We start from the raw sequence: 27,332 nt of genomic DNA, 5'->3' as shown, positions 1-27,332 counted from the left end.
TTATATATAAATATAACGCTATAATTATATATACGACTATATATAAATACTGTACCATGCAAGTAGTAAATATTACATTACCAATCCTGTAATTGTAATATCCTACGATAATAATCTGCAAAGGAATGCTGAAAGATATAAAGAAATAAAATAACTCTAACATCTAATTAAAGTAATTTCAGCAAAAGGTTCACCATAGAATTAATCACATTAATTACATTATCCATGTATACTCATTTATTTTGTCATATTTTTTACTTTCCTTCGCAACACAATTTCTTTGAGATTTACCGCTGATTTGTAAATCTCGGGATGGTATCAATTCTATCAATATTATTATATTAAATATTTATCACAACAGCATAATTGAACTATTCTTAAATTTTTTAACCGCTCGTTCCGCAGGCCTTATAGAGAGCTCCCTTCCAAACGCTTTTAATATCACACCGTCATCCAAGTAAATATTAATCTTAACCACGTCCTTTGGTATCGCTGAAAACAGTTTGAAAAGATATTAATAATACAAAAGTATATATGTATGAGCTTTTGCAAGTAATTCATCGTCAACATATATACGAGCAGCGAATGCATATATGCGTTATGATCTATATAGGGAAAAAGATTGACAAAGTACCCTAACATGTCCCTTACTTCGAATAACATTGTCCGTCCCGCAAACCCTAAAGGTGTTCCTCGTATCCTGTATGACGATGCCCGTGACTCCCACCAGACTGGGGCATCTCGATCTATCGATGGAGATTCTGGCACCGTGGAAGTCTGCTTTCATCAACTGCAAGTTTACATTCTCCCAATTTGGACTGCTAGGATTTTTCGGTATACTGGTGAACGATTCAACGCCGAGCGCTTCTCGCATGTACCGCAGCCACAATTGATTCAAGGGCAGAAGATCGGAATACTCCATCCGATTCCCGTTGCCGACCCTGCCCAGTCCAAGCCGTAGTCTTTTCCTGGCGGAGAAGAACTTGCCTCTCTCCACTTTTTGCTTGCGCTTCGATCGAATCTTATTAAATATGAAGGTCTGGAAAAAAAAGCAACATCCCGGTTAATCAATAATTATATTTCCAGTGAAAGAGTATTTCACTTGCGTTATGTGTATCACATACCTTTCGCAGTTCGTCCGGAATAGATTTACGGTCGGACGGTGGCAACAGGTTTTGCAAAAAATCAACGACATACTGCCGAGTGTTCTCGCAGATCTTGATATGACTGGTCAGACTTTTAGGAAGCGGCGTGCACAACTCTGGAAGACATTCGTTATTAAATACAAGAATGAGAGACAACGAATTCGTACTGTACGTCAATATTTACTTGCACAATTCGACATGGTTCTTCGTCGGTTCCTAAATTAGTCTTTGAAACTTTTATTAAATTGGTCTTTTAAATCGCGATCAAAATTCTTAATTATTTTCGCACCGTCGCGATATCATTTACAAGGCTTATTCGTGTTTCTCCTGAAAGTGAGGAATGTCTAAAGTGCTAATAATAACTAATTACAACGCTAATGACAACACAAATCGAACCTTCGCGAAACCATGCGCGCCGTGCATACACATGACCACACATGACCCACACCCACGTGCGACACACGCGGCGCTCCGGCGTTCCGAAAAACCAAAGATACGAGCGCGGAGCGAGATGGACCGGGACAAGAAGCGTCGTGACGTCACACGTCGCTTCCACGACCGATCAATCGCGCCGTTCGCTCCCAATCAGCAGACACAACTGGCAACCAATCAACGCGGAGCGTTGATAGGACGAACTCAACCAATGAGAACGCGGCCGTGAATCGATCGAGTTCGTCCTTGTTCCGTCCTCGGCGAGAACGCCACCAGTCTATCTAGTTCTCGTTTCGTTGCCCTCGTGGCCGAAGCCGAGCCGAGCGAAGCCGAGGGGAGCCGAGGTGAGCCGAGTCGGGCCGAGTCGAGCCGAAAAACTGCGGCGACGGCAAGCGGGCAAGTAGTCAGTGCTGGAGAAGTGAGGCTGAGGGGACACGACACGACTTGACGCAGGGACACGTACAACATGGCGGAGGCCGTTGTGGACGGGAGTCCGATGTCTCGGTTTTTTTGCCACAAATGCAGCGTCGAGATCGAGCGTCTGCTGCCGGTAAGTGCGCCGCGACGCGCCCCGGACGCCCGTCCGCGCCGTCCGGCGCGGAATCGCCGCGGCGGAACGTCCGTCCCGGGCCGACTGTCACCCCGTGTCATGTGCGGAAATCCCGTCTCTCTCTCGCTCTTTCTCTTTCTCCCCCTCCGTGCCCGTGCGACGAGCGATGTTCGCCGCGATCCTTCGCGCGGACGGGCGGAATCGATGGCATCCGTTCGCATCGTTCTCCCAGCGGCTTCGCGATTCCCCGAGATCTCGATGAAACCCGCGTTCGGCAGGTTTACGCCTTTCGACCGCATCTCTCTCCCCCCAGAAAGCGTGCTACGCGCGTTCCCGCGATCGTTGTCCCCGAAGTCCCTGTCCCCTCGCCCCCTTCGTGGGACGGTGTATTTTGATTAAGCCGAATGAGTATGCTCGTCCACGATCCGACCGCTCTTTGTTCGCGAAACGCGAAACTCGCCAAGCGCCAAGCGTATAAATATGTAGCAGTCTGTTCTTTCTTGCGTCACGTTACTTACTCTTTTTGTTTTCGTTTCTGCGCTCTAGCTCTAGAAAGAGAGGAAGATATACGCAAGTTATTTTGCTTCTTCCCATTGTCCTTTGCTTAAAAATATTGCTGTCTCATTTTACTGCGATATTATTATTGTTATTTATTTACAAAGATGGCAGCATAAGAAATATATATGTTCATTCCGTAGATGTTTAAATTTGCAAATGTTTAACTAACACAAGCGTGTGTATATCCAGGCAATCTGTCGAGGACAGACTTTGCAAGCCAACTCGCGTAACTCAGACTTCTCCTGACTGACATTTCACTTCCGATTAGAATTTCACGTGTCCACGATGCGCGAGCGGCTTCATCGAAGAGCTGGAAGGCAGCAGCAACGAGGGCAGCTCGGGCATGGATATGAACAGCGAAGATTTGAGCGACGGGGACATCGACATCTTGACCTTGAATGTGAGTGGATTCAATTGAGCTGGGAATTATTGACGCGTCATCCTCAGAAATGCATAAATGCGTAAGCACCATATCTAATCGACACAGCCTTCGCAGCGCTCCGACCGTGACCGTGATCTAATAGACATGATAATGGGTCTCTCGAATACCTACGCCAATCAACAGTTGAGCACCAGTCAACCGTCGGGGGGAGGCAATAGGAACTATGTGCTTGGGAGCAGAAGAAGGTCTAATTGGTCTCGTACCCCTCAAGATGGACGTCGCACCAGCAGGTATCTTTCGTGCGCCAAATTGGCGCGCGTCCATCGATGTCGCGTACAACCGATGTAATTCCCAAAGATCGCTAGATCGATGAATCTATTTGTTCAAATGTTTGGCATCAAATTTGACAAATGGCGCATCCGACTTCCTTTCTCTTCCCCCCCTTTTATTCTCGTTAAACGCAAAATATTACACCGATTATATTATTTTGACGATCAATGTTTCTTGCGCATGATATTTGTATGGGAAAATTCGTAAGGTAATAGTTAAATTTTTTTACTCGAAGTAGCAATCGTAGAAGACAAGAGAGTCTACAGGTGCCTATAGAGAATTTCATACAGGATTTTATCTTCAATCTCTCGGGAGCAGCGAGTCTAGGCAACTCTGTGGGTCAAGATGCGCAGTCTACGTCTGTGTAAGTTTTATATGACAAATACTGTGATATTAGTATAATTGTAAATAGATGCGTCATATTTTTGTCATAAATGATAAGTGGGTCGATATTTACAGCATATTATATATTTTAATTCACATATTCTCGTGATATAAATACACGTTACGATACTCGATTTCTGTCGATATAAAATATTGCACTGCAATTGTTTTTTATATTTTTCTTTCTACAATCGTTTACGTTTCCATATTTTAATCTTGTTTTTTTTTCTCTTTTTTGTATACATCATAAGTATGTACATTTTCATAAAATCGATGCCTAAATTATTAGCGATTGTCAACGTGCTTTCTCAACGGCGATGACAACAGTTGAATATATTTAAAAAGTTCATTCATCCACGGGGGTACAACTCGTAAACAATTTTATCTAATCTTTAGTTTAGTAATTAACTAAAATAAAACAAAATAATGTAGATTCAATATTAGACTGTTCTTGGGAAATCCTGGAGATTATGTTTGGGGTCGCGATGGATTAGACGCTATTGTCACCCAATTATTGAATCAAATGGACGGTACTGGACCACCGCCTTTATCACGCAACCAGATCGATGAAATACCTACTACTACTATAACTCAAAGTCAAGTTGGTTAGTACCCGATGATATATATTGATGTGTAATTTACGATATCTATGTACATCTGTTATCTTTTAAAGATCTTTATCAATCTGGGTGATCAGAACAGTAATGTACTTATATGTCAAATAATTCAAGTGATTGGTAAAGTTCTAAAAGAATGCTCGGAATGTCCCTAAGTGTTGTATTAAGCCGTTATACCTTTATACATAGAAGTACCTTTCGCTTCAACTGTTTGACTTACATTACTTATCGTCACTTTGTCAAATCGCTGAAAACAATCTTTCTTCCCTTTTGCTTTATGCAGATTGTAAACTACAATGTTCCGTTTGCTGGGAAGACTTTAAGCTATCGGAACCTGTTAGACAGTTGCCATGCCAGCATGTCTATCACGCGCCATGCATTGTACCTTGGTTGGAATTAGTAAGCTGAAAAATTTTCAAGTTTTATCTCAGCCCATACGTCGGCACCGAGATGTGACCCAAGATAATTTTTCCTTTTGTTTTCTAGCACGGAACCTGTCCCATTTGCAGACAGAACTTGGGAGATCAAAATCAAGCTGAAGCGAACCAAGATACTGGAGCCAACATAGCTGGATCCACTTTAGCCGGATCCAGTTTTGCTGCTTTATTCAGGCAAGTTTTGTAATAAAGTATTTATCGTATAAATGTATAAATGTATAAAAAGCATCTATTTAATACCACACTTGATTTTATTTTGTTTACGCGATAAAAGAAACGATAGTCATTATAGAAAAATCTATATTAGAAACTTGTTTCGCGTGTTTCTTCCTTTGTTTTCTATTTGTAAAAAATGACAATATTCACATAAGTATTTTGAATGCGTTATTACACGATGTGTTGTGATACAGGGCAGCGAATGAAGCAAACCGGACTGGACAGCCAATTAGTCGAACATCGTCCACTTCGTCATCTACTTCATCAGAGTAGCTCCAGTACTTGTTCAAGTGAGATTTGAGAGTGATATTTTTCTTTCGACTATCCAATTTCGTAATTTAACGAATGTATATCTATTTTTAACACATTGATACCACTTCTCTGGCACTCTCTTGCCTTTAGTAGGCATATATCTCTTTACGGATGTGTCAGCTACAAAATTCGAATCACTTATCGCTTAATCAATTGATATTGTCTCAATGTAAAGTGCTGAGTTCAACGAATTGTTTCGTTCTACAGCAAATTGTACTACATGAATATCGACCGAAATGGAAAAATCGTAGATCAAATTGTTACATTTGTCTCTGCCTGTGGCGCTAATTTTAACATTCAACATTAGAACGTTACATACGTTAGACTATAATAGATCTTACGATCTTTACTAATGCCATTTAATTAAATATTTATAAATACTTGATTAAATGATTATTGAAACGTGCCAGGCACTGGCGAATTATATACGCTGTCAGATTTCAGAGCGAAAAAAAGGGGCTTTTTACTTTATGATTTAATTTCAATAAAATAAAATTAAAAAAAAAAGAAAGAAAAATACTCTGAAGAAGCAACCTACGTAGTCTTTATAGACGTTATTTATGCGTGGGTAGTTTTATTTTGAGTAGTGTTAATTCAAGCAAACTCGGAACAGATCAACAAGTCTACTGCTATTTATATGTAAAAATATAATTTTTACTCGTCGCCGAGGCTCAGTAAGATACATATAAGTTTACGTGATTGTCACGTATCATCGATATATATAAGCTTATGAAGTACAAATAAACATAAAAATTTGCGATTTGAAGACAAACTAATAAATTCAAATGACACATGATGCAATATATATATATATATATATGGAAAGAGAGAGAGGGAGGGAGAGAGAGTTCGCGGAAGATAAAAACATTGCTTTCCGTAGAAATATATGTACTTGGAATTAGAACATATCACATATTGCTAGAATTGAGAAATCTTGCAATCAAAAAGTTGATGGAATTAATATAAAGCATATCGAAATTTCATTCTTTTTTTGTCTCCTTGTAAATGCTCCTGAAACATCATAAAGAACGGACTATTGACAATCACGTGATTACTTTTTCATTTTTGATTATCTGACTTGTAATATGTATCTACTTAGGTATTCTATACCTTGACAATGGCTATCTGAGTCTCGACGAATAGACGCGTGAGTGTGTAACAAATTCGCTTTGTTCAATTTTCTTAGTGTGTAAAAACACATGAAATTGATTTTTATAACGTAAATGCATATGAATAAAGTGCATTCGTGGCAAAACTACGCAGCATATATATGTACATACATACACACATATATATATAATATATATATGTGTGTGTGTATGTACACTCCTATAGTAAATATCTCTCAAAAGAATATGCGCACTCATGGAGATAAACCCTTGCATCCGCAATTGTGTAGTTTGCAGCAATCGATAAAGTTACACACATTGTATAAACATAAAATAGGATATAGCGTAAAGAATATGATTAGAAATTGTATCTAAATTCTTCTGGCTGATGTTATTACATATGCAGTTGAAATTGAGTTATTTTCGCGCTAACTGTACATATGCGATGAGCAAGCATTCTACTGGTATATGCGTTTACATAATAAAAAGTAATATCGCGCTATACTAAAATGTCCATTTAAAAATTTTATGCTTTACATATAATTCTGTTGTCCATTTTTCTGTTTACGATGATAAAATGTTTGTTTTAAAACAAGTTAAATATTAAAATAAAAAGAGAGTTGAGTTTTGTATATGCAGGACTGTCACTGAATTTCTTTTTTTAATGAGCAGAGTTCAGAGCAAGAGAGTCGACATGTGTATAAAAGGTGATTATAGGTTCATCTACAATAGACCGTAGTTTTACTTTAAACTTTTATCTGAAACAAGAAAATGATTCTTTGCACTCTTGCGAAACTTTATACATGAAACCTGCGAATTTTCAATATTTAGTACAATTTGTTTTGCTATTGGATACGTCCGAAAATTCAGGAGCGATTGGATCTTTTTTAAAATTATTTTGTTTCAGTGTATAATGACAAAGAAAGACTTCACAATATTACATTCTGTTTGAAATTGACAGTTGTGATTCAATTACAAAATAAATATATGCATGGAAGGATGAATATTATCGCTCTAACAGTAGTGACATTTAAATCGTTGAGATACAACATGGAGTTGCTGTCAGGAGTAACGTATTTCCTTTAAACACTAACTCTTTACGTTCCTGATATTTTTCAGTGTGTCAACAATAAGCAGTGTTTATTATATTGAATAAAATGGAATATTTTTCGTTTATATATGTATAATATAAAGATACAGAATTTAAATGATGTTTATACATGTTTTCTAGCGGATAGTAGCCTGTAAATTTATTAGTAGAGTACTATGGGATATATTTATTCGTCAATAAAGAGAGAGAGAGAGAGAGAGAACTAATATAATGTGAAATACAAACGCGTTGTTTTTCTCCAACACTTTTATTAGCATTTCATATCGGGAAAACAGCAAACGCGATTATGCGAAAAAATATATATATATAATAATGTATTCCCATTTCTAGACTTCGATATATCCGCAGTCAGTCTGTTTTTGTGCTGGTAAAGATGAACAAATCCAATAAAAATGAATAAAAATGTAAAATAATAGTGCAAAGTAATAAAGCATCCATTTCTTCGTGATGAAGGGTACGAAGCCTGAGATATAATAGGGTGATAACCATTTACAAAATTTTGTTCATATAAATTTAGAAGTTTATAAATCATGTTTTTAATGATTATGATATTCCCATTTATCTTAAATTTCGTACGTCTCACCACTAACTAGATACCTAACTATATAGACATCGTTCAATGCTCCGCGTCGTTCAAATTTCTTTTTCTTTTGTAATGTCCGTATCATTATATATTGCAAGATAAACAACTAACATGTATGTATAGCTCGCATGTGATATATTATGAAGCTGTCGTCCGGTTTAAAATAACTGGATAAATTAAAAGGAGAGCTAAAGATCTCTTGACTCCTTATAATATCAAAAGATGGTTTACAAGTGTAAAACTTTCTCGTGAAAAATTGTATACATTGATTTACATTATATACATACGTATAATATATACACACGTAATCGCAATAAAAAAATAGATTGTATATATGAACTGTTGCCATATACTCACCACCATACTATTTTTATATAGAACAGACAGATCGACAATTCGCTCGATCAATGTAGCATTAATTTCAATTATTTGTATGACTTTTATGCTCATACTACAACTTACCGCACTTACATACTATGTTATGCACATAACAATATTATCTTTTTTATTTTTATTTTTACAATGTAGAATGCGCTAGGATATAATTCGCTTGTTCACAAATTAAGTGTCGTCTCCGAATGACTTCCTCTTTTTTTTTTAGAAATTAATACTGAATAATTATTCTTCATAAAATTTATGTTATGATATCGATACTAATTAGCTAATCGCTGTCCGATTTTATTACTTAGAACTTTTATTCGTTTGTTACATGATTTGACGATTCACTTTTCATGGATTCGATCGGCTCTGTTATGACGATATCAGACTGCTCCGTTTCCTTGCGTAGAGCTATAATGATTTTTTGCTCGGTGGAAGATTGGCTGTCAGATGAGCCTTCCTGCGTCGAGGTGGCAGCTTCCTAAAATTCAGTACATAACTGTGCATCGCGTGCGATGCGTTTCGAACGAGTAGTACTTACCGTGCTTCGTATCTTCGTATGTGTTTTGATGTGTTTCGTCAGGTGATCCGATCGCATAAATTTCTTTGTACATTCCGGACACTGGAAACGCTTTTCGCCGGTGTGGGTTCTACGATGTCTTTGAAGCTCGTCCGATCTGGTAAACTTTTTACCGCAAAATATCCAAGTGCAAATGAAAGGTCGTTCGCCAGTGTGCCAGCGCAAATGGGCACGTAAATGGCTCGTTTTCCCATATACCTTATTACATCCAGCAATGTGACATACGTGCTGTCGTTTCCTGGTTATATCTCTATTTCTGCAGAGAAATATAGATGTCAATGTACACATACGTGACCATTTTTCATTAGTGTCGCGAATAAATACTCGTTTGACATGACTGAAAGAAGCATCACTCACCTGTCTCCGTCGCCGCAATTGGGACACGTACACGCGACCCTTCTACGGTGCGTCTTATTAGGATCGTTAGTGTCATTAGAGACGGTACTGGTAGTGTTCGATATTTGCTGTTGATGGGACACGGGCGCGGCAGACGTCGTCAAAGTTCCGTGCGACTGAAGAGTTTGGAGAATCTGCCATTTGGTAGAATCATTCGAGTCGAGTTGCACGGTCGGAGTAGTCGCGACGATGGGTGCGGCCGCGGCTGCGGGCAACGTTTGGACCGTAGCCGGCTGCAACGCGCTCGCTGATATTACTTGCACATTGCCTAAGCCTGGGATATTTTGTACGGGTATTGATTGCAAGAAACCGTTAGTCGTGTTCATCCCGGTGGCTGGCTGAATTTGCATTATACTTCCGTTGCTCACATTCCTCATCATATTACCTTGCTGCGCGGTTAAATTTGCCAATGCTGACGCAGGTATAAGCGTTAACTGTTGCCCTTGTGCTCCTATATAAGTGAAGTTCAATCGTTGCTTGTAAAATTATAAATTATAACGAGGAAATGTATTAGAAGATATAAAAATTAAAAGTTCGATCATCTCACAATATCTTTATCACTACTGTACGTAACAATTCACTTACCTGTAATCGTAATCGGTTGCACTGTAGGTTGAGCCGATTGTGTAGCAGGGATATGTATTACTTGTCCACTAGTTAATTGACTGGCATCGATATTAGTTACTTTGATGTCACCTTCTACCGTTTCGGGCGGCCTTGTTAAAGTAGATAACGTTTGCACGTCAATTTTCTGGCCATCCTTCGTGGTAATAACGTTAGCATTTCCCGTTATGTTTCTTCCCAATGCACCTATACCAAGTACCTAGAAAATGTATGGTATATAATTTAGAGAATAACTTTATCATTTAACATGTTGGTATATTCGCGAATTTAGAAGTATATTACTTGAACATTGCTAGGGGATGCAACTGTTGTGCTCCAAGTCGCTACCGTCGACGATGGAGTGGAGGATTGTTGCAGCTGCTGCTGTTGCGATTGTTGCTGCTGCTGCTGTTGGGACGATGGTGGTTGCTGCTGTATCACCTGCTGTACCACTTGTTGCACTTGTTGCTGTTGTTGTACTTGAGCCTGGGCGACTTGTTGTTGCTGTTGCACAGATTGTACCACTTGCTGCTGAGTTTGTTGTTGTACGACTTGTTGTTGCGCTTGTTGATGGGCAACTTGCGTTACTTGCTGACTCTGTAATGACACATTAAACGTTCATTTGATAAAATTGTAGAAAAAATAATCTTATCGAAGGGGTGATGCGTAGCTCGTTATGAGAGCGGATCAGATTCCGATAAATTCAATATTACCTGGAGATTTTGCAACTGTGGTAAATTAGCAATTTGCACTTGCTGAAGTTGACCGGTCGGCGTAATTATCTGTGTCACTTGAGGTATTTGCTAGAATTGAAACGACCAGAATGTACATTTCATCAGTACTACGTTTTACAATATTTGTTGATCGTGTATGTAAATTATCAATCGTTACATCGATCAGGTGCTAAATTAATTGCTACATCGTGTTGATTATACGGAATATAACTTACTTGCATAATTTGGGGTATCATTTGCGTCGTGGGCATATTGAAAACGCTGGACAAGGATTGGACAGGAAGATGTACGGTTTGATAAACAGTTTGCCCGTTATTGGCAGTGACCGGTAATTGTACGGGTACCGCTTGCTGAACATGTTGCATAGGAAATTGAAGCGGTCTTACTTGTACACTTTGACCTGTAACATACACATTATTCGATCATTCTACTTGCTTAAAATGTTAAAATTTTCTTTAGACTTATTAATAAGCTTATTAATAATACATAAGGATATTTTAATTACGAAGATAGATTACACAACATATTATTACAAGACAATAAAGAGCATGCGTATAAGCAATTGCAATAAAAGACATACCTGTTGGCAATTGAACCGTTTGTCCCGTAATATTTTGTATAATCGAAGTGGGAAAGACATTCGGTGCCCTTATGAGACTAACTGGCTGTGGCGTAATAATAGTTTGGCCATTCGCTAGTTGAACCTGCTGTCCGGCAAGTTGCATTTGTTGACCATTTGCAGTAGCAAATTGCATTGTCGGCTGTGTCTGGTGATGGCCACTTGCAGCCGACATTGCGGAGGATGGAATGAACAGAGCTTCCTGACCGTCTATATTAACAGTCTGCATTTGTGGGATTACACTGTAGCTCAGTTGCTGCTGCTGTTGCTGCGTTTGTTGTTGCTGAGCTTGCTGCTGCTGTTGCGACTGTTGCTGGCTCTGCTGCTGCTGCTGTTGTTGCTGAGCTTGTTGAAGAGCTTGTGCTTGAGCACTGCTGATAATCTGAGCACCCTGCAAAATGAAAGGTGCGTTTATAAATAAAAACCAAGTGAAAGAATAACGAATTTGCAATAAATAGCATATTTCTAATATATAATTGTATTATTCTCGTTTCGCATACTTGCAGGAATTGATGAGGTAGCGATTGAACAGAGATCGTTTGTGCTCTCTGTTGATCATGTTGCGGCTGTTGAGCTTGTAAAGGCACAAAGTTTTGCAGAGTAATAACTTGCGGCTGCTGCTGCTGCTGCTGAGCTTGCTGAGCATCTTGCTGTTGCTGCAATTGCTGCAATACGTTGGCGCTCAGAAAACGAATCTGCGGTTGGGCAGTTTGCTGCTGTTGCTCTAACTGTTGCTGATCCGCTTCATCTTGCTGCTGCTGCTGCTGAGATTGCAAAGGATCGTGCTCTTCGATTTCGTCCTACAAATTATTGCGTTTATTAATCTTGTCCTGCATGTATTTTCACGATATAGTAGAATTTATATCATTTCGTAGGTTAATTGTTGTCCGTATAAATATATACGATATTCAGTACTTGTAGAAGATATTGATTATCAATTTCAAGAAGTAACGTTGTAAAGGCAAAGTACGTAAACTAGTGTAATATAATAAGCATCTTACTTGCGAAAGATTCCTTCCATCTATACTTCGTTTCATGATGAATGATTTTGTTTTACACTACGCACAATTTATAACAATGAATTTAATGCCATTTTGCATCCAGTGTGCTAGGAATTCATAATGCAACAAGTACAACTAGGTTGGCAATCTCTCTCCGAAGCTAGAAGAATCGTCCCGGAAACGGAGCTCCTATAAAGAAACATTATTGTTAGAAGATTGTCTACTCATAATTAATTATAAATCTATAAAGTAGCTCATAATTGAGATAATTGAATAAAAGAGATGTATAAAAAAATACATTAGAGAGAGAGAGAAAGAGTTTCAGGCAAGTCAGAGAATCATTGCTCGCATAAACATTGTTGGAAATTTATAAAAGATGATCTCTGAAAAATAGAAAGGAGGAGGTGGGAAGGTGAGGGAATATGTTTAGTACCGATTACACTTGTATGTTGCGTGTGTGACATCCAAATTAGTTTAAATACAATAAAATGTTATCCCAAGTCGGGAATAGGCTAAAAAGGGCAAAATCTCCAAGTGATTCAGTCGGAGCACTGGGATTTACCGCGGGGGTTTAAACGGGGGAAGCTGAAAGAGAGGAAAGGAGTAGTTTTCGACTCCGTGGAGTCGCAGTTTGCGAATGTTGGAGCATGTTGACATCGAGTGCCAGCGGCATGAGCAAAAGACGAACTCTCTCTCTCTCTCTCTCTCTCTCTCTCTCTCTCTCTCCCCAACGAGGGAACAAAGAAGGCTGTCACGAGCGACGGGCATCCGCCTCGAGAACCCGATCGAGGACCGCCTCCTTACGCCCCTGTTGCCCCACCGCCCCACCCGATTCGTAACTAGGCACGCGCACGAGGCCCGACACGACGGCAAGGTGAGCCTCGTGTCGTCATACCGCCCACTCGGTTGCCCGCCGCTCGTTCGCGCCCTCGCGGCGGCGCCCGCGATAACGGGGAAGGCAGACTCGCGATGCCAGCCTCCACCCACTTCGCACACGGGACTCCACCTAACATTGAAACAAACACGTGTTGCCCTCGCGGAGCCAAGATACTCACCCTGTCAACGCTAGACGCCAGGCTGACGCCAGGGGCAAATATCGCGCATCATTATCGTCATCCGCCGCTATATCAACGCCGACGCCTTCGTGTCGCGCTAGTCCGATACCCGATACCTTCCGTTGGTTATGCGAGCGGCGAGCACCACAAAACACGCGTCCACTCCCCGCTTGGCCGAGACGTGACGCGTTCACAGAGAACAACGCGGAGCAGCAGTTCCACCTACGTATCGTCGCGCGCGAGAACGGTCAACGGTGCGAGCAATCGCAGCGTCATCATTCACGGGATTTCACCCACCGACGCGGTTATCCCGCTCGTCCTCGCTCCTGCACACGGTGCATGTGCATGTGCATACCGCGTTTAACTCCGGTGAGTCCCGCGCGCGCGCGCGCGCGCGCACATACACATTCGCACGTGCCACGCCACGCGACGCGCGTCGCTCGGTGTTCGCGCACTATGTCCCAGCGACGCTGTACACACTCCCGACACAATCCGTGGCGACCGTGGCTTAACACACTCGCGTCGCTCGCGCGTCTCGCGGTTCGCGGGACGTTATCGCGGGCGACTCGAGCCCGAGCGATTCGGGCGTAGGACGCGCTCCGTTTCAACGGACCACCACCGCCGCCGCCGCCGCCGCCGCCGACGCGTCGTCGAGTGCGCGGAGCTCGGAGCGTGCAGAAGATACGCTACTGTGCGACGGGGAAGAGCTTCGCATACCCGTCTCGCGTTGAATGGATTCACCGGGCCACGTGTACGCGTGTGACGCCCACCGCGCGAGTCCCGTGTTTAATCGTCTATCCACGCCGTGAAAACGGCACAACGAAACACCAACAAAATCGTCTAACGGGGGCTAAAAACCGGAGCCAGCGGAGGAGAGAGAGCACGAGCGCAGATATTCACGGACACGGAGGCCAATGGGGCGGTGCGCGAAACGGCAACGTCGCCCTTTCGCTCACCGCGATGGCACGGGCTCGCCGATTGGCCGGCCGCGGTACGCGCGACTGCTCGTCACCGCCGCCGGCCAATCGAATCGGCCGGCAGCTCGGCGGGGCGTCGTTCGGCAGGGGCGTACGCGGGAACGCTTCGGACACCCACGGACGCCCATCCTATTAAAGGGGGCTAAACCACGCGTACCTCCTACTTTCTCCTAGTCTTTCCTCCCACCTTTCACTTAGCGTGAGCAGCGTGTACCGACCGCGAGCGACCGGCACACGTGCTGTGATACGCGATAATTTTTCGAGAACGTTTCATTGGCGATCGTTGATAATTTCTGCTCGAGTTAATGCTTACTTTCAGAAAAGTCACACGAGAGAAATAGAGAACGTCCCTGCGTTTGAGTGATCAGCTCCTCCCTTGTTCGCCTTATTTATTACATAAGAGTTTCAACTTTCAACCTCAAATACATACGATCTAAAATCCCAAAAGCTAGACGTTAAATTCTTCCTACGAAATTCCTTTCCTCGATACGCCAATGTTGCGTTAGGTGCACAGTGAGGATCGACAATTTGCGATATAATTTGTAGCACGTTACCAGTATTCGATAAAAACTTGGAGAAACAGTACTACAAATTACTCGTTTGTCATTTGGCTTTATTGATACGATGATGACGATGACATAAATTACAAGACAATCCGCTTGTCACTGTATGTCCTATTTCTCACGATATAGTTATTATAGTTTGTACAATCTTAACGTACGTTAGTAATGATACAGACAGTAAGTGTGTCACTATATACACTACTGTGTAGTTCACCCCGACTCAGCCTCAACGACCAGATGACAAAAATGTCTTTAAAATGACGCACTGAAGACATATCTCACGGTAACGCTATATTCACAATTCTGTTGCGGAAGATTAAGTTCGGTGCAGGCGAGGAGAGCAATTGCTCCGAGTTAAATAAAATAATACATAATGTACACGTGTAATGCTAGAAATACTATAATGTGACAATTTAGAATAGTAAAATTCCAACGTTATGTATACTCCTAACAAGAGCAGAATACAATTACAGCTGTGACACATCAGCAGTGATTGTATATATAAATAGAAAGAATGCAAATGTGCTGCATTTTTTACATAATATACACGTAGATATAGATATTACACACAACTAATACACGCACGTCGAAGAGAAAATAAAAATTTTCTCCCTACCATCGATAAAAATCTGCACATTGGACGTGCGTACAAAAAACTCGGTGTTGTAAATTTACTATGAAACATTTGTAGATTAATATATTATTTTGAATATTGTTCATGAGTTTCACTTCGCAGGACATTGTTTGACTATTTCGTTTCGACGATACACCTAATCGAATAAATTGATAGCCTTGAACAAACGCGCGAAAATGAAACTTGTAAAAAAAAAAAAAAAATAATAATAATAATAAATAAATAAAATCAAGTGTAAGATTGAAATATTCAAAAATTTTGCAGCGTAAGAGGATGAATTTCTTCATAGTCCTCCACCTGATCTCTCGACAGTTATTTGTTTCTTGAGGATTTCCTTTTCGTGTTGTGCTTCTTCCATTTCAGCCATCCGCGCGAAACGTGAATATGCCACATGGCCAGACTTTATAGCTGACATCATCTGTATATAAAAATAACGTATATTTCCACACATGTAGCGAGACAGAGAGAAAGAGAAAGAGAGGAAGTGATTTTTTTAAATGCAACTAGATATGTTAAAGAATATTCGAAAAATGGTATAAAGCGGTTACATTATAATAATGCGTACGATATAAATGCAAAAAAAGAAAACAAGGCAAACATTGTACAGAAGGCGTCATTAATGCCTTCCACCTGAAGCATAGTACATGTAACGCGCACTATAGAAATCCCAAGAACACAGCTAGGAAGGCATTAATGACGCCTACTATACGACAAATTTCTAAGTTCTCTATCGGTTCAGAAGTTATTATCAGGAACTAGTGTCATACGTAAACGTGCTAAAAAACAAACGAGAATATCATTCTAGAAAATCCACTGTACTAGCTCACTGCACAATGGACAACAAAAGATAGCAGTGTTAGAAAAGAAATCCGACTGTGACTGTGTGCACAATGCGCAATGTCACAGACCTGAAGATATTCATCCAATTCGACTTGACCGTTCATATTGGTGTCGATTTCGCGTAGAATTTCGTGAAGTTCTTCGCCCGGTACTTCCTTATCTCCAAAGAGCTGCGAAGAGAAAGAATGTATGTTAAAAGTATACGTTTGATGATTTACCTGCAAGTAGTCTTGTAATTCCATTTGGCCATTGTAAGTGACATCAATTTCATTCAACAAGCTGTGCATCTCGTCCTGGATCAGTTTTATACCTAATACCTGCGTATCGGCGATTAATAGACAACGATCAAAGATAGAGCGGATAGAAGCGATAAGAAAATGTCACGAAGGGAGAGATATCAAAATACACGCGCGAACCTTTAGTCCTCGCCTAATGTCATTGACAGACACGTATCCTTTCTTGTCCTTGTCTATAATGCGGAAGCGCTTGATGTAGAGTTGAATCTCGTCCTTGGTGAGATTGATGGGAATCTTGTCGCGGGAAGCACGGTTCACCATCTGACCCATCTCTTGAGCGAGAAACTCACTGGCCTCGCGTTGTTGCTTCTTTTTCTCCTCCGCGGACCAATGTAACTCCTCGGCCATGATGTCTATGATGCCTGGCAATGCCTCTTGAGCCGCTTGGACGTTGAGGAAGGCGAGTCGCAATCGACGCGCGATCATGTCGATCGCGGTTCTAGCATACTCCCGCACACCATAACGTATCTGAAATATACATTTAGAATTTATTTTGCGAGAAGATTCAGTTGCGCTCATTGAAATTTAAACAATACGGAGAGACAGTTACTTCAGCGTCGATGTACGGAAATTCCGGATGAATCTTCTTTCCGATAATAGGCCATCGTTTTCCCGTAAGCGAAGCCATTTTAGCTACGGCAAACGCACGATCTCCATAGCTCTTGGACAGATGTTGCGCGACTTCGCATTCCAGACCGAAATCCTGTACCAATCTAATGTACATCGTAGGGGTCCAGCCCTGAGCGCCTTCCAGAAGAAAGCCGTCAGTCTGGCAAGGTCTTTCTGGCTCTAGGTTGCAAGCTTTAAACGAACATCAATGAACGCTTTGCGTTATAAAAATAACACAAGTGCAAGAATATATAGAGCGGAAAAAGACAAGACACACTTAGGAGCCTATTCCGTACACGCTACCGATATCGTTACGCGCTTTGCGCAGCTTTTCTATTTTACAGTATATTTAACATTACATCTGCGCAAAGCGCATAACGATGTCGTTAACGTTTGCATATAGGCCCCTTAAACATGGATTTTTAACGATTGCTCGATTAATCCTCCCGATATACCGTCTATGGCCGCGTCAATGGTTTCTTGAGCCATCGCTCGGTAAGTCGTCCATTTGCCACCTGCTATCGTGATGAGTTTCGTAGAACTAACGTGCACAATATGATTCCTAGCGAGCGACTGCGTGTTCGGTTTATTCGGGTCAGAAACGAGCGGCCTAATACCACTCCAGGCAGAGAGAACGTCTCCGCGGCGCACCTCGACATCCGGGTTCAGATAATTTTTGACTTCCTGCAGAATGAACATGATCTCGTCCTCCGTGGGCCGAGGATTGTGCGTTACCTCGCAGGGCAAATCGGTCGTTCCTGCGATCGTTTGCTTCTGCCACGGCAAAAAGAAGATCACCCGGCCGTCACTCGTCGCTGGATCAAGTAGACCCATTTGGTCGGGACTAAAAATATTGCACAAGAAGCATCGGTATACGGTACGTTACAACGAATTAAATAATATGCCACTAATGTTAGCAATACATAATTTTTTTTACCTGTAATATCCAGGCAACACTATGTGAACGCCGGAAGACGGACAGCAGATAGACTGGACATTTTGATCGTCCATCTTCCTGATATGATCGGTGAAGGGGCCGGTCGCATTAATTATCGCCTTAGCCTTCACGTCCCATTCCTCTCCCGTGAGTTCGTCTTTAAGGTGAGCTCCCACAAGGACTCGCTGCCCATCCTTCTCGAACAAGGATAGAGATATTTTTACAAAATATTCTCATTTTATATCTTCACGAATATTTACGATACCTACCCTGTCGAGACCTTTCAATAAATTGACCACTTTAACGTGATTTACGACCGTTGCCCCATGTCTGGAAGCTGTTAGAGCGACCGCCAGATTCATCCTAGCATCATCTTGCTGGCCTGTATTATGCCAAATGGTATGTTTATTCGAGAGATAGATATACATTAGCTTGGCCACGTAAGAATTGTAAGAGAGAGGAAAAGAAAGAGATAGCAAAAGGTGACTACCATCGTAATAGACAATAGCTCCGCTCAGTTTGTCGCCTTTCAGCATCGGAAAAAGTTCCAGAGCGTTTGATTTACTCAAGTAATATGACGATTTGACCGTTTTGCTACCCGCAACCAGATCGTACATCTTAATGCCGAACCAGTAATAAGGAATCTTCCACCATCTAACGAAAGTAGTAGAGATATAAGAACGTGAGGAAGAACGTGCAGCATCGAAAGCTTACGTTTGTTTTTGTCCATAAACGTACGTGTAAACCGGCAGCATAATAGGCAACGGATGGGCCAGATGCGGCGCGCTTCGCAGCATCGACGCGCGCTCGTGAAGCGCCTCTTTCACCATTCTGTATTGCTCGACGTCCAGCTGCATGATCGCTTTCTGCAGGTATCGCACGCCGCCGTGAATTAACTTGGTGCTCCGGGACGACGTGCCGGATGCAAAGTCGTCGGCTTCGATCAGCGCGGTTTTCAAACCTTCGAAAAAAAGCAGCGAAAGGTGTAGGAGCTTCGCTTGACCAAGCGAAAAAGGTGATCGTACCTCGAGTGCAAGCATCCAAAGCGCATCCTGCCCCTGTCGCCCCACCCCCGATTATCAGCACATCGTAATCTTGCGATTTGAGAGTCTTCACTTGATCCTCTCGTGTCGGCAAAGTCCTCCGAGGCGGCCTTGGTTTTCCCTCCTTGACCTCGGCGTGTACCTGCAATTGAGATATAAGTACGTAGGTATATATGTATATATGACTAATCACATTGAGTCGAATCTAAATGAGATTGCATTGCGTAACGCGTAACAATAAGAGGTGGACGTGCACGCAGGTCTTTCAGAGGGTCTTTGATCGCGTTACGTCTATCAGGTTGCGTACTGACCGTGTTATCTGACAAAAGGAAGTACGAGGTAAGGGTACCGGCACCCACGGCACTCGCTCCAGCTACGAGCAACCTGAGCGACGCCATTGTCTATCAGCAGCTCCTCGATTTTCTCGAGAAAACCTGTAATCACAAGAAAAGAGGTATATAATCAAAATATATATATCATCAAATTTGAGATGCAAATGAAAGGAAAGACGGGGATTAAAAATTTGAACGTATCAACAATTTTCTACATAAACGTGAACTAAATGCTGTTAAATGAGCCTAGATACTTGTTATGTTAAATGTCGGAGCAAGTACCGAAGCGTGAGAAGTTAACGAAAATCTTGTTTAAATCTTCTGACACTCGTGTGCTCAGATCAACTTCTGAATGGCGATAACAATAATGAACAATTCTAAAGTATAGTTACGAAACAATCGACAGGAAAAAGTATCGAAAACGAGAAAAACCTGAGACACTTTGCGCTTGAACGCGCTGCGCATTCAACACGCGCGCACACACGATCTATAAATAATTTAAGGATTGTGCATCGACTCGCGAAGCGTGTCTCGCGACACGAGGCTGAGGCTTCGTCATTATAATTATTATCGCCGGCAGGGCGAGACGGCGAGACGAGTGATCCGTTCGACGACCTTGATAAGAGACCCGAAGAAACACGTGGGATTGCGCAAGTGACATTCGGCGTTACGCACACGCGGATGTGACCGATAAACGCGATGCAATCATGTAATCGTCTCGTGCAACAGGGTTCCGGGTATCAGCGGTTGGTCACCGTCTGGCGGGACACTATCTTGGATCTTCAAATCTCCCTATCGGGCGTGAATCGCGCCGACTGGGAAAAAAAAAGAAAAAAGGAAGGAAAATTGTCGGAAGAACGTGTGTGATTCACGTAAGATACAAAAAGCCCCTCTTCCTATACGATGACTCGCAAAATCGATGGCAACCAAGCTCGCCGGTATCCAGCTCGGAGCTCGGGGAGGAGAGCCAATCTCGCCCGCTTGGATACAAGTAGACAATCGCCTTGAGATTCGCGCGCACAACACATAACGCGAGAGCACAATGCCGAGCGTGATGACACCGATGATGACGCAAGGTTGCGGCTAAAATAGCGCCCGCTAGAGGCTGGTCCGTGCCAAGTGTCGCTCTGTGCGTCCCATTAGGGCCGGGCGTAACGCATTATTTATCATCCAAGTTACTCAATCCCCGTCGTCCCCGAGGCTCCTCCGTGACTCAGCATCGTCTCCAGGCTTCCTCCAGGTCGAACGAACGCGAGAATCAACCCTTTCAAGGAAGAGTCGGGACGTTCGAGACGAACACTGAACACTCGCTCGTCGCGTCACGTCGCCGACGTGTGACATCGTTAGCCGGGATTGCGGAGCGAGTCGGGAAACCGGAGCTTAAATCAGGAGCTAGTTTTCCATGGGTGGCGACAATACTCACCGTGAGCTAAAGGAACGCGACACTCGCTCACGCCGAATCAAGGTAGTTTAACGCTAAAATTTCGCGTGGCGCATTATCCTCCTGGCCGCCAGACACTCGTAGCGACGAATACTCACAGCCGATGTGAGCAGTCGACTGAGTGCCGAGTGCCGAGGTCCGAGCGGCGAGGCAACTCGACGTCGAAGAGCGATCGTCCGTCACGCTTCCGACGCCGAGAGGTAGAGAGCGTTATCGAATTGTCATATCGGCCGCGGACTTTTTTCACAGATCTCTTCGTTAGCGATCGACGAACTCGAGTCTCGTCGATCAATTAGAACTCCGACGTCGAGAACGCGTGGATGATTCGGGACAGCTTCAATCGGATCTCGATCAACTTAATTGACGATTAACTCGTCAATAGCTCTATTATTTTTGTTATATATAAATAGAATAAAATTTGTTTTATGTGAAAAAAGATTGGAGTCGACACAAATTATATGGTTGGATTTTGCTGGGAACTAATCACCGATTCGAGTTAACTATAGGTTCTCGACAAGTACAAATCAGAATCACACGTTGAAACAAAATAATACTCTTTGTTATTTAACAGCAAATATCTGTACAAGTTAGGCACTCGCGTTTGTTACGAATCGTCATTCGTACAAAGGTTCATATACGTAAAGGTCTCGCACGCTGGGTGTGTTATATCGATCGAAAACTTAACTCTAGGGACATACATCGTCACGTATGGCTATAACGCCTGTAAAATATATAATAGTAAAACATGTAAACATAATACAAATGCGGAAAATGTACGACGAATGGATGTACAATAAATAGCAAAGATCATTGCAGAGAGTCAGGGACACGTGGCGTCGCTAAAACCTACTATTTACACAAGTTTTGTTATATCAAAATATACGATCATTCTTATTGAACGATATATTAGTGATTCTAGTGAAAAATATTCTCGTTAGAAGTACAACAACGTCACGCCGGAGGTTTACACTTCGTCGGAAGCCAGTGTTTCCTTGCCGTCGGGAGAGGCCGACTTCTCTTTCCTTTCTTTCCTCTCCTCCTCCTTCATTTGAAGAGCGACTGCCGACTCCAGCACTCGTATCCTACCCTCGTGCTTCACGATCACTGCCTTCAATTTTCTTATCTCCTCTCTGCATTCCTTCAACAATTCCTCCTGCAATCGTGGAGAATTTAGTACAGTTTTTATTCGCGGGCTGGTCGAAAAAACGATCGGAGAGAACGGAATCCTCGGATACGTACGAAAACCCCCGACGAAACCTCCGTGGCGTTTTGCGCGGCGTTAGACGCAACCTTGGCGCCTTTACTCAATATATTGGATTTCTTTTGTACTTTAAGTTCATTCTTGGAGGCGGAAGGCTGATAACCGTCCCTGAGGGATATTAACACAGGCTCCGCGTCAGTACCGGCTTGCCACTCCTCCGCCGAGATCGCGGCAGTGTCACCGGGAGTGTCGGGATACAAATCCTCTTGGAAGAGCTCAGACTAAAACGTTATGTGGAACAATCGTTAGATTCTCTCATTTTTCGGTTTCTATTTTCAAACTGATGTTACGCTTTCTTACCTTTCTCGGCACTGTCATTGATACTACTTGACAAAACCCTGAATTATTTAATCGATAGAATCTGGTTATTTCACAGCTATTAACGTCACAGCCCCGTTTTGGCATCATTCCTATACCTCGTTGAGGATCGGGAGTTTGAAAGGTATTAATGTAATGAACGAACGGCGGTTCGGGCGTAATTTCGAAGTATCGGATCACAGAGTCGCCCTTGCCGCATAGGTATACTAAATTTGTATCGGTATCGTACAGAGGGAACATAACTCCGTTGCTCGTATCTAGTTCTACCATAACTATGGGCTCGCCCAACATGTCGGGAGCTCGTAATGAATATTGCCTTTCCGACATCTTGCTAAAACCCGTCGTAAAGATCAGGCCACCCCTGAAAAAATATAATACAAGTAACTTGATTGATCAATACGCATGATTACGAAGATTTCACCAATATCTAATGAAGTAGCCTTTTGTTATCTAGTGCGTTAATCTTTTTACACACATATATATATATATATATGTACATACACATATCGTGGTAAAAATATATATTTACATTGCATTACTCTGTAATTTTGGCGTCATATTTTTACACACAGAAATTAATCATCAAAACTTTTTTTACTACATCCACCTTGTTACATAGAGCTAAAATCTTTCGCAATGTCTTATACAAATATCTTTCGCGAACATTGTCTTACCACAAACAAGACACGTGTTGCATTATAAAAAAAAGATCACAACTACGATACGCGCAAAACGTACAACACTTGCTTGCATAAACTTGTGCAAGTACAAATCGAACCTTTCTTTCACAAACGACAATCATAATACCGTTTTATAAAGGTGTCTTTACCGAATTGATACTCCTTGTTATAACTTACATAATTATTTAAGCAATCTAATTTACAATTACAGTTTGAATTAATAACTTGGTGCACAATACTTACTGCAATATCTACGGAGAATTACAGAGCACACACATCTTGACATTCGTATATATTAAGTTGGGCATCTTCGTCGCGTCGAAAATTCAGTCTGGCGGTCTTTCCATTAAAAATTACAGAATCTTGCACTACACAAACCGGAAATACAAGATGATAAAAACAAGTGTACCTTTATGTACGCAAACACGTTTGTCTTATAAAACACTCGCGGAAAGATGCGCGAGAAGTGCCACGTATATATGTCGACGCGAATATATTATATAGTCACGTCAAGTTATTAGTCGAAAATGGTAACACAAAAGAAAAGGCGGGAAGGGGACAACAATGTGGAAAGGAAGAGCTCCAATGTGGCTATATCTAAGAATAAACGATTTCTACCAACGCATAGATCGTATTGAATTATTACTAATATATATATTTGTGTAAAAAGGTGGATGTATACCATTTGATGATTATATTCTATTATGGACAATCTTTAATTAAATTCAAGTACCTAATATAAAAAGTAAAGAAGACTGTACAATATTATTCACACATCCCTTTTCGTTTGGTATTTATCTACATCCACACTCTCTCGTGCAAGTTCACTCGTTAGTTTAATGCACTTTTCCTCTTACAAAATCATAGCCATAAAAATTGGTTATTTTGATATTCAAGTATTGGCAATGTGGCATTCTGAATTATATCACGTATGTGTAAAGACGTTAGGAGATCGTGGAAAAATGTATAGCCATTTTCACGTTAATAACGCATTCGAATGAAACGTCTCTTGATCCAAAAGCGGAGCGAATTAAATATTTAAGAATTTAAACATTAAGAATTTAACATATATAAGTATTTATATTTAAAAAAATGATATTATAGCAAAATCTGTGCGGGCGATATGTTGTATTTGTGAAATGAGGCTGACGCAACTGAAAATATATACCTAGTTTTGGGGAAAATTTAAAACATTTTTTTTTCCAGAAACTACGCGTTCTTCATGGCGAATTAGAATTTAGTTTTGAGAATTCAATCTGTCTTCCAAATAGCGTCTATTTGCCGTTTCTTCCTCGTTGCGTCGGTCTAATTTTTTTTTTATGCGATATACAAATATATAGCGATGCGAAATAAGCGATGAAATGCCGAAGAATAAAATGTAACGTAAAAATGGACGTACCTGAGAAAGATGGCACGAGTCGCCTTGCTTCCCTCGTGCGCTACAGCTTCTTCCAATATCTCGCCCGACCTCGGATCCAGAATTCTGATCTTTTTATCTTTGCACGTGGTGACCAATCGGGATCCGTCCCAGTTCCAGCACGCGGAATAGACCACGTCTGGATGGGAGTCGAGGCGCATCAGGGCCTCCCCCGTGCCGACGTTCCAAATGATAACAAGATTGTCCGAGCCAGCTGTGAGCAACACGTTTAACGCAGTGGGATGCCACAGTACTAGACCGACCCTGCGTTGATGCAGCTGCAGGTCCACTATCGATTCGGTCAATGTCCTAGAGATACCCCCGTCCGGTATTTGCCATACTTTGACGACGCAATCCTCGGAGCCGGAAGCTATGACGTTATCGTTATGGGGACACCACGCGATGTCTAGTACAGGTCCCTTGTGTCCACCTACCAAAGGATAGTCCGCCGGTATTCGTCCTACCTACAAACGTTTTACGATAGATATCAGCTCGCCAATTACGGCGCGGCAGGGACAAGGAACTTGAAACGGATATCGAAGACTGTCATTTGGTAAGCTATGCCATTACTATACCGTGTCGTCGCAATAATATATATACGCGCGCGACATGCCGTCGCACAATTCAATGCTGCGTGACCAACGAAACGCGAGAGAAACTCGGCGACGAAATTAGGACATCAGGCGGAGAAATGTAAAAAGGAGAGAAGGAAAAAAAAAGAGAGGAGAGCTCACCTTATTGTGCGGCAGGACGATGAAGGCACCACCGCCCGCCGACTCCACGATGATGGCGAGAAACTTGGGATTGACGGCGCAGAACGTCGAGTCCCACGACGACTTGGACACCCTGATGTTGTCGTAGCACTGCTCGCGCTTCAGGGGCGTTCCGTACACGTGGCGGAACTTGCTGGTGCGCACCACGCGGAAAGACATATCTGCACCTGCTCTGCAAACGCGAAACGCACGGACACGGCGGGCACGCGGGAGGCAGGAGTCAGGAGTCAGGAGTCCCCGACGACGCGCCGGTCCTTCTGTCGCGATTATTTTAACAAATTATCGTCATTTACCCTACACGCGTCCGCGCGGGCGTGGGCGTCGCGTGGAACATCCCCGCTCTTTATAAATAGATTCCCCACCCCACTCTCTCTCTCTCTCTCTCTCTCTCTCCCCCTTCCTTCCTCACTGCCCCCTCGTGCACACAACGGACACGACCGCAATAGGAATATATTTCGAATGCTCCGGTCGCTTTCCGTCGCGCGCATCTACGCGTTCGGTTCGGCCGTCGGCGCGACCGCCGCGGCATCCGTAATGAACGGCTCTGCCTTTGCCGATTATCGTGGACGAGGAGAAGAGAGAGATAGAGAGAGAAAGAGAGCGCTTCCCGCGCTCCTTACATGGTGCATCGAAAAATGATTTCGATTCACCGAAATAGACGGGGTCGCGCGAGCGCACGGCCGCGCCCGAGCGAGCGAGCGAGCGAGAGAGCGAGAGAGAGAGAGAGAGAGAGAGAGAGAGAGAGCGCGTGATTCACGAACGATTCGAAATAATACGCGGCCCGCATATGTGTCACTTTCGTCCTGACCTACTCGCGACGCGCGACCGCGAGAATCCTCAAACTCGGAGGGGAGGCTCTCGCCGTATCTTTACCAAACGATGTCGGAAGGATTGTTTGAAGAATTGCGCGCGGCGGGTTTTCCGAATTATAATTAATTGTTTCGTTTCACCGTTCGCTTCCCCGTTCCTCGACGCTTTCGCGCCCGACCAGCGAGAGCGCGTCGGAGCTCGGAGCCCGATAAGCGCCGCGCTGCGGTTATCGTTATCCGACCGCCGCGTTATCGCGGCGCGATATCTCGCGCCGGAACGCGGCGTTTTCCAAGGTGCGTTAGTCACCGCGTTCGACAAAGGGGAAGAAAAACGGGAACGCCTTATTTGGGAACGCGCACCCCGCCGATTCGAACAGCCACCCTCCGCGCGGCCGCATTGGCGGCGGCGGCATCGCCGCGTTCGGCACCGCGGCCTCTTTCTTTTCGTTTGTTTTTGTCTCTCTGTCTCCGTTCCTCTCTCTCGTAGACGGTAGATCGCTCGCGACTTAAATCTCGTTTCATCCGACGTTCTCTCGAATGGCTTTCGCCGAAAACGTTTTCTCTCGTTGATTTCACGAATTATCGATAAGTACACGACGGTCGATACCTCTGGCGAATCCTACGCCGCGCACCACCGCTGTGTTACACGCGCGTACAAGCACAAGCGGAACTCGCGGACTGATTCACTGATTGACGATTGTCTCTCCCTCCCGCGGTGACGGAAGATGCACGATGCACGCTTTTGGAAGTGGACTCTTCCCCTCCCGCCGATAACCGCCGAGAGCGCCCCGACGACAGCCGACTGGCCCGACACGCTCGCGAATCGCGAACGAGAGGATGAGAGCGCCTTGCGCCTTGCGCCTTGCGCCT

General features: G+C 43.0%; 5 protein-coding genes across 20 annotated transcripts; 1 reads left to right on the top strand and 4 right to left on the bottom strand.

The window, feature by feature from the left end:
* Positions 1–214: 214 nt before the first annotated feature.
* On the bottom strand, positions 215–1,700 carry Pop4 (ribonuclease P/MRP subunit POP4). The gene is made up of 5 exons (XM_077425251.1): positions 1,542–1,700; positions 1,330–1,472; positions 1,125–1,261; positions 652–1,039; positions 215–492 (listed from the first exon to the last, which is right to left on the bottom strand). Exons 2-5 carry the CDS (start codon positions 1,343–1,345, stop codon positions 353–355), a joined length of 681 nt encoding a protein of 226 aa, XP_077281377.1. The 5' UTR covers positions 1,346–1,472; positions 1,542–1,700; the 3' UTR covers positions 215–352.
* Positions 1,701–1,967: 267 nt separating this feature from the next.
* On the top strand, positions 1,968–5,880 carry Iru (E3 ubiquitin-protein ligase Iruka). Of its 6 annotated transcripts, none has more exons than XM_077425248.1 (8): positions 1,968–2,127; positions 2,954–3,085; positions 3,182–3,357; positions 3,636–3,761; positions 4,214–4,386; positions 4,682–4,797; positions 4,885–5,009; positions 5,246–5,880. In XM_077425248.1, exons 1-8 carry the CDS (start codon positions 2,044–2,046, stop codon positions 5,322–5,324), a joined length of 1,011 nt encoding a protein of 336 aa, XP_077281374.1. In that variant the 5' UTR covers positions 1,968–2,043; the 3' UTR covers positions 5,325–5,880. The 6 variants fall into 6 exon arrangements, with proteins under 6 accessions (XP_077281374.1, XP_077281372.1, XP_077281375.1 ...); XM_077425246.1 differs by having other exon boundaries at positions 3,633–3,761; XM_077425249.1 differs by having other exon boundaries at positions 3,173–3,357; positions 4,226–4,386.
* Positions 5,881–8,360: 2,480 nt separating this feature from the next.
* Positions 8,361–14,954, bottom strand: LOC143907998 (uncharacterized). Of its 2 annotated transcripts, none has more exons than XM_077425186.1 (11): positions 13,533–14,954; positions 12,478–12,666; positions 11,977–12,276; positions 11,438–11,867; positions 11,073–11,257; positions 10,837–10,926; positions 10,427–10,720; positions 10,106–10,343; positions 9,482–9,971; positions 9,086–9,380; positions 8,361–9,025 (listed from the first exon to the last, which is right to left on the bottom strand). In XM_077425186.1, the coding sequence occupies exons 2-11, from the start codon at positions 12,511–12,513 to the stop codon at positions 8,861–8,863; spliced, it is 2,523 nt and encodes an 840-aa protein (XP_077281312.1). In that variant the 5' UTR covers positions 12,514–12,666; positions 13,533–14,954; the 3' UTR covers positions 8,361–8,860. The 2 variants fall into 2 exon arrangements, with proteins under 2 accessions (XP_077281312.1, XP_077281313.1); XM_077425187.1 differs by lacking the exon at positions 13,533–14,954 and adding an exon at positions 12,911–13,146.
* A 147-nt stretch (positions 14,955–15,101) lies between these two features.
* Gpo1 (glycerophosphate oxidase 1) lies at positions 15,102–25,001 on the bottom strand. 6 transcript variants are annotated; one of them, XM_077425204.1, is made up of 12 exons: positions 24,863–25,001; positions 19,743–19,865; positions 19,414–19,573; positions 19,103–19,349; positions 18,879–19,042; positions 18,658–18,770; positions 18,389–18,582; positions 17,907–18,295; positions 17,393–17,643; positions 16,963–17,310; positions 16,615–16,716; positions 15,102–16,124 (listed from the first exon to the last, which is right to left on the bottom strand). In XM_077425204.1, the coding sequence occupies exons 2-12, from the start codon at positions 19,827–19,829 to the stop codon at positions 15,990–15,992; spliced, it is 2,190 nt and encodes a 729-aa protein (XP_077281330.1). In that variant the 5' UTR covers positions 19,830–19,865; positions 24,863–25,001; the 3' UTR covers positions 15,102–15,989. The 6 variants fall into 6 exon arrangements, with proteins under 6 accessions (XP_077281330.1, XP_077281332.1, XP_077281329.1 ...); XM_077425206.1 differs by lacking the exons at positions 16,615–16,716; positions 24,863–25,001 and adding exons at positions 16,765–16,863; positions 21,187–21,344; XM_077425203.1 differs by lacking the exon at positions 24,863–25,001 and adding an exon at positions 21,187–21,344.
* Coro (protein coronin) lies at positions 21,742–27,258 on the bottom strand. 5 transcript variants are annotated; one of them, XM_077425230.1, is made up of 6 exons: positions 27,070–27,258; positions 25,615–25,910; positions 24,863–25,344; positions 22,766–23,144; positions 22,444–22,686; positions 21,742–22,357 (listed from the first exon to the last, which is right to left on the bottom strand). In XM_077425230.1, exons 2-6 carry the CDS (start codon positions 25,810–25,812, stop codon positions 22,169–22,171), a joined length of 1,491 nt encoding a protein of 496 aa, XP_077281356.1. In that variant the 5' UTR covers positions 25,813–25,910; positions 27,070–27,258; the 3' UTR covers positions 21,742–22,168. The 5 variants fall into 5 exon arrangements, with proteins under 5 accessions (XP_077281356.1, XP_077281358.1, XP_077281359.1 ...); XM_077425232.1 differs by having other exon boundaries at positions 25,615–25,907; XM_077425233.1 differs by having other exon boundaries at positions 25,615–25,825.
* Positions 27,259–27,332: the final 74 nt, after the last annotated feature.

Source organism: Temnothorax americanus, unplaced genomic scaffold (genome assembly GCF_048541705.1).
Source record: "Temnothorax americanus isolate GAGA-0224 unplaced genomic scaffold, ASM4854170v1 Scaffold9, whole genome shotgun sequence".
NCBI classification, from domain to species: domain Eukaryota; kingdom Metazoa; phylum Arthropoda; class Insecta; order Hymenoptera; family Formicidae; genus Temnothorax; species Temnothorax americanus.
The sequence above is the reverse complement of the archived record's forward strand: the minus strand, read 5'-3'. Positions and strand labels throughout refer to the sequence as shown.